Here is a 6,902-nt window from a genome sequence, read left to right as displayed (position 1 = left end):
TAGTCTTTTAACAGTTGTTGCCGTTTTGAACATTTCAGTATTTAGCATGATTTTTGTAACAAACGGCCTTAGTACATATAAGTTACTTTTTATTGAACCAAAGCCTAGTTCTATTTCATTCTTAAAAATAAACACTTTATTTTCAAAGAATGATAGGGAATACTTTTGTTCAATCAGATAAGAAGCAAAAATTAAGTTCCTCTTCATATGAGGAACTACACATGCGTCATCCAATAACATATATCATTTCTTGTCTAAAAATAACTTAAGCTTGCCTACAGCAACAACTGAAATGTCTACACATGAGTCATCTCTTCAGCTATTAATTGTCCCCATGAATTAAACTATCTAAGCAAAATCATCATTCTCTACTAAGCATGTCTCCAAGACAAAAAAAAACAAATTTATTTTCTTCGAAGTTCTTCATCTTCTAGAGAGTAGTGGGATCAGCTTTATAAACCATATCATAAACTCCAAGTTTCATCTCAGAGGATAATCCTCGTTGATTAACTTCACTAGATTTAGCAACATTTGCTTTTTCTATTTGTCCCTTGACATTCAATATGGACTGGAGTTTATCTAGGGAGTTGATTTCATCGTCATCAACCCCATTTTGCTTGAATTGTGAGAACTTTCGCTCAAATAATTCTTGTATGACTTGATTGCATGATCTGATGTACAGTGACCATGCACTCAATCTTTTGGCTAAGGCATCAGGTATGCTTGCCAAAATGTAAATTCGAGCCTTAACATTAGCCTTCGTCCACATTTCGTATGAATCATGAACATTTCATATTGCATCAGGGGTTAGAACTTGAGGACAATCCTCAGTCAAGAAGATGTTGAGGCCGTTAACCACGAAAAAGTTTTTAATTGAATCTTTCCAAGTCGTATAATTAAAACCGGTCAAATTACTAAAGGCAAATAATGGAAAAATACAATTTGACATTTTTGCTGAAAATAAACAAATTTATCTACATTAGATTTTAGCATAACTCTAAAATATCTAATCAATTTTAGCAAAAACTACATGAACCTCATATAACGTCTAAGTTTTGCAATGATGCTTCAGTGATTTAGGATAAAATCTACCGACGGATAGTCAATTATCTCTTTACTGAATTGAGACATTCAAAACCAATTATTACACCAGAATAACTCTTATTCCTATACCAATCAGTCATCATTGATTTGGTCATGAAATCATTAACTAGCTTAACAAATTCTCGTAAGTGTGCTCCTTTATTTTAAACCCTAGAGTTTTGCCCCAATGAGCCAATCGAAGGGAAAAACCGATTTGGGCAAAAACTAAAGCGATCATTTCCATTTCGGGACTTCGCCTTGATATTGACCAAATGCATAAACCATCCGAAGGGGGACACTCGCAGGGCGCCTTGAGGTCGTGCAAGAAGATCTCACGTTGCAAACTAATGAAGGAGACCGTAGGACATGTTGACACGCATTCCTCTCCCACTTACTATAAAAACTCTTTCCATTCACCTTGATATTGACCCATGCAAACACCATTCAAAGAGGACACTTCTACGGCGCCTTAAAGCTAAGCATGAGTCTCACGATGTGAACATTAAGGGAGAAATGTGAGTGGAAAAATTGACGTATCGTATACATCTTTTCCCTATCACTAAGTATTTTAAAAAAAGAAACTTAGAGTTTATTTAACTTAGAAAAATTACAGCTAATTATTTTTACTAAGTGATTGTTTAAGCTTGCCCAACATTAACACTTACTTTGAATAGTTAAACAATTTTGATTAATGTTTGTTAAATATTTTAACAAACTTTGATCAACAATTGCGTGCTTGTAGCAAATCTATCTATTCACTTCTTCAGGTCAGTTTCTAGGTAAGGGTGTTCCGTTTCTGTCAACTTAAATACCCAGCCCGACAGAACTAGCCTTAGACAAAAGGTTCCTTATAGATATGTTTATTACAATTTTAATCTTTTACTAAAATCAACTTAATCCTATTAAAATGATTAAAAATATTAAACTAATTTTTAATCTTATTAGAAATTGGTGATCTTAGGTCAATATGAATCATATTTTTAAACTATGTTTAGAAAATGATTTTACCAAAATCTGCATGCAATTCTAAATTATTGATTTTAATTTCTAATTTCATTTAATTATAATTATAAATAAATTAAACAAACTAAAATCATATATTGCATCAAATGGCACACTTAATAAAATTATAACAATTATATAATTATCTAAAATAATGTCATACCTCATGTAATTTCCATTTCATTACTATACATACATAACACTCATATATTAAAGTAATGAAATAATTAACAACATACATTGCATCCATATATTCAACTACATATTATAACTCTTATAATATAAATGATGCAAGCATGCTATAAAATACTATATATAATATGATGCATGTTATCAATTCATGCAACCATATAGTATAACACTTATATTATATGATGTATGAGCATGCTGTAAAATTAGATCATGCAACTATATATTATAACACTTATAATATAAATTATACATGAAAAAATGCATAACTTATGGTGAAGTTTTTACTATATGACATACATTATGACATATATAAATAAATTAAATCACACATCATATGCATAATTTAAAATAACAATTTATGGATCGAGATTGGACTCCTAAACCATTAATTAAATTAATATAACATGTATATTAATTTATTTAATCAAAAGTCTAACTATTACAAACTAATAGCCGAACCGGTTCGAAACAAGTGAACCGAGCTTTGAACTGTATGAATCAGACCGCCCAACACCCTAACCGGCCATGAACTGCTCGAACCAAGCGAACTAAATGAACCACGAACAGGAAAAACCATAAACTACTCATGAATTGGAAAGAAGTTTTCATCTCAGAGCGTTGCAACATTGTGTCCTAATGTTGCAATACTACGAAAAAAATTTTCGTTCCACCTCGTCGCAGCATTGCAACCCCACTGTACAGTAGCCACTATACAATTGCAATTTGCTTCATTTCTTCTCCGATTTGGGCCTCGTTTTCACCCGTATGTTGCTAGAAACATCATGAACGACTCTAAACTTTAATAATACAAACTCGAAAGCAATTAGCGCCCAAAAAACACAAGGCCCTTACACACCAGATCGTAAAATTAAAGCAGTAAAACTAAAGCCTAATCCCGAAACATCCATAAATCGCAAACCAAAATAACATTCAACCATTCATTTATCATTATGTACAAAATAGAATGATACCCATCATAATTCTGTAAAACAAATTATGAAAAATTAAAATAATTGGGAAAAAAAACCTGGTTCTGATACCAATTGAAAGAACTGGAGAAGGTCCGCAATGGAAGAGGATTGGTCCCAATTTTCAAATTTTTACATAAACCTAATTTTACAGAACAAAAAAAAATTATGCATTATACAGATTTAATTTACAATATGCTTAATTCACAGAAGAATTAGAGAAAAAATTAACTTATCCTTGTAGTCGAATAATTCTTCATGTATTCTCTCGATCCGGATCACAAACCGTTTGTTCTAGATCTCGATCTCCAAAAAAAAAAAAAAATCTAGCAAATAAAATGGCCACCACCAAAAGGTTAACCTCTGTATTCTCTTGGGAATGAGAATCCAAGAGTTGTGGCCTCTGTAATTTTTGAAGAGAGGGAAAGATTTGAGAGGAGGAAGAAGAATAATTTTTTACTCTCTGTTCTTGGAGAATTTTTCTAGAGCTTTCTCACTAACTCTCGAGAGAAGAAGAATAACATGATTAGTCAAAACTGAATCATATCTCATGTTCTGGTTGAGAAGGAATTAAGGGGAGAGAGTTGTAACTCTCTCCCTTTAATTAAATTAAGATTAAAATTTAATTAAATTAATTATGACTAAATCCTTCTTGGGCCAAGAGAGGGTATGACCACATTGTTCAAGCACCGAAATCAGCTCTTAAGGGAGCAATTTATCTACTTACTCTGACATCTGGGAATGAGTGAATTTCATCTTGTGTAGCTGTGTTCCTAACTCCCCAATTAGACAAATCCCCAAAATGGTAGGGTAGCACTTTACAACACTTGTAACATTTACAAAACAGAGTTGTATCTGTAGTTTTACTAGAATAAGATACCCAGCCTTATTCATCTACTATAGACCATTTAGGTTATCATTTAAACATGATACACCTTTATGTCTCTACATATATGTATAAATTATATAAAATAACCTAGGATCTTAGTTATTGGATTGAGTAAATGCTCATAAAATAACAATTATTTTATTAATAACAAATTGTTTATATAATATTTATAAACTACGAGAGAAAGATTTAGGACACCAATCTCAACACTACTCACATATCTATACATACATGTATAAATTATATAAAATAACCTAGGATCTTAGTTATTGGATTGAGTAAATACTCATAAAATAACAATTATTTTATTAATAACAAATTGTTTATATAATATTTATAAACTACGAGATTACAAGAAAGATTTAGGACACTAATCCCAACATTACTCACATATCTATACTATCAATTTAAATAGGTTAAAATTTCATTTTAATCTTTGTACTCTAAAATTTGTTTAATTTTGTTTAATGTACTTACGAATGTCTAATTTTAATTTTTATACTTTCAATAAATATTAAAAATTGGCTAAATATCAATTTATACCCCTGAATTTTAGGGATGGTATCAATTTAAACCCTAAACTAATAATTGTATTAATTTAAATATAAGCTTTCATAAGTGTATCAATTTAAACTTCAAACTAATTATTGTATTAATTTAGAGTCTAAACTTTCATAAGTGTATCAATTTAAACCATTCATTATGTTTTATTTAGATACACAATTATGAAAGTTTATGATTTAAATTGATGTACTTTGAAAATTCGGGGAGTAAATAGATATATTAAGTCCAAGATTTAAATTGATACAATTATTAATTTGAAATCTAAATTGATACTACCTCAAAGTTCAGGATTTAAATTGATAAACATTTAAAGTTTAGATGTATAAATTGATATTTGCCCTAAACTTTTTTTAGTACAATTGAGGTAGGAATAGTAATTACCAACAAATTCATATGTCAATTAAGTTATGTTCGACTTGTCTAATAAATATTTTACTTTCACTAATAAAAATGTAACTCAATTGGCATAGTGTTTATATTATTGATTTCAAGGTTTGAGGTTCGATTCTCTTACCCCACACTTTAATTACCAATATCTTTTAAAAAAAATATTTTACTTTCATTCTACTATTAATTTTTCTAAAACTTTTCATTATTTGTTTTCATGCATGAACATTATTATAATTATATTTAACCAAGGGTGATAAAAATTAACTTTGAAATATTAAATTTAAAATTTATTAAAAGTTTAAAAGAATAAAGTTTAATATTTAAAATATAAAAACTAAAATTGGTCCAATTTCAAACAACAGTAACAAAAATAATATTTTAAGAAATTAAATATTAATTGAAAATAATAATTAATGGAATTAAAAAAGTGTAATGTGGAGTTTTACAAATATGCAAAAGATGAAGGGTATGATAGAAAAAGACGCCGCTTTAAACCTTTGCTCTTATTTTGCATTGAATCCCTATAAATACATAGTGCGAGTGAAGACGGGTTTGCCAAACTCAACAGCCAAACGCGGCCTATTAGGCTTAGAAGAGCAGACCAGAAAGCTCTACATTCATCCCCCTTTCTCTCTCTTCTCTAACGAAAATGGCGGCAACTTCTCGAAGATCAAACGCATCAGTTCTCCGATCACTCTCACCGTCCGGAAGGTTCTACGGTTACCGGAGTTCATCTTCGTCGGCCTTCGCGTCCTCGTCCTCCAGTTTCTCCTCCGGATCCGCAACTTCCTTCTTCTGTAGATCGACTTCCCCGTCGCGTGTGAAGCTTCACGGTTCGCCTTCAGTTTCCGTGCCGTCCGTGCGGTTTTCTCTTGACCGTGCGACGTCTCCGAACAGATCCGTGTCTGTTTCTTCTCGCAGCGGAGGGAGTCATCGAGTCGTGCAGAGGCAGAGCAGTTCGAAGAGGACGTGTATGTGTTCTCCTACTACTCACCCTGGCTCGTTCCGGTGTAGTCTCCATAAAGGTATAATTTCGCAACCTACTGTTCCGTACTCGCCGAGTAGGTTGAATGCTCGTCGATCGGCGATGACGAATTCTCTTGTTAGAATCGGAGGCGTTGAAGGTGATCTCGTGAAGCGAGCTTTAGCTGCTTTGATTCGGCCTTCTTCTCATCAGCAACGCCGTCGATCTGATTTTAGGCCGAAGCGTAGCCGGCTCTCAATTATGTCAAAAGCCGAAGAAACACTATAATCATTCGGTATGATGAAATTGCCTAATCGATGAATTTCCGGAGATAGCCGCAGTTCTTCTAGTCCTCCGGCGGTTCGTGACGGTGACGATGCTATTCTTTTTCTCTGCGGAGACCGTTACCCACATTCATAGCTACAGATCTCTGAAATCTCCTTTGTACAAATTAATATTTTATACAGATTACTGGATATGAAATCGTTTGTGTTCGTCGCAATCGGCGCACAGATCAGACCTAAAATTGCGAGTAAATCGAGAAATCAATCACAATTTAATGAAATTCACATGAATTAAAAAAGGTGTTTAACCTCATCAATCGGACCAGATGTTAGAAATTAGGGTTTGGAAAATCCTCCATTAGCAGATTTGCCTCTCTTGCATCTTCTGTGTGTTCGTGCATTCCATTGTCTCCGCCGTCTGATTTGACGGTTCCGTCTCGATGAGCATACGGCACCGGCAGTGATCAGCCTCTTTCACCAGGGTTAAACCGCCGTTTGCTTTGTTGCTTTGTTCCCTTTCTTTATTTTTCTGGTAAAGAGGTATGATGGTAGGTGCTGCTTTTTCC

The 6,902-nt window shown here is 32.8% G+C and overlaps 1 protein-coding gene across 1 annotated transcript; it reads left to right on the top strand.

The window, feature by feature from the left end:
* The first annotated feature begins 5,627 nt into the window (after positions 1 to 5,627).
* Positions 5,628 to 6,635, top strand: LOC120080038. The gene has a single exon (XM_039034575.1). The coding sequence runs from the start codon at positions 5,738 to 5,740 to the stop codon at positions 6,338 to 6,340; it is 603 nt and encodes a 200-aa protein (XP_038890503.1). The 5' UTR covers positions 5,628 to 5,737; the 3' UTR covers positions 6,341 to 6,635.
* The last annotated feature ends 267 nt before the right edge of the window (positions 6,636 to 6,902 follow it).

This window comes from Benincasa hispida, chromosome 6 (assembly GCF_009727055.1).
Source record: "Benincasa hispida cultivar B227 chromosome 6, ASM972705v1, whole genome shotgun sequence".
Taxonomy (NCBI): domain Eukaryota; kingdom Viridiplantae; phylum Streptophyta; class Magnoliopsida; order Cucurbitales; family Cucurbitaceae; genus Benincasa; species Benincasa hispida.
This window is presented reverse-complemented; position numbering and strand designations above follow the sequence as displayed.

Excerpts from the sequence above, each read along its gene's own strand:
- LOC120080038 (XM_039034575.1), top strand. The coding sequence starts at position 5,738 with ATGGCGGCAACTTCTCGAAGATCAAACGCATCAGTTCTCCGATCACTC.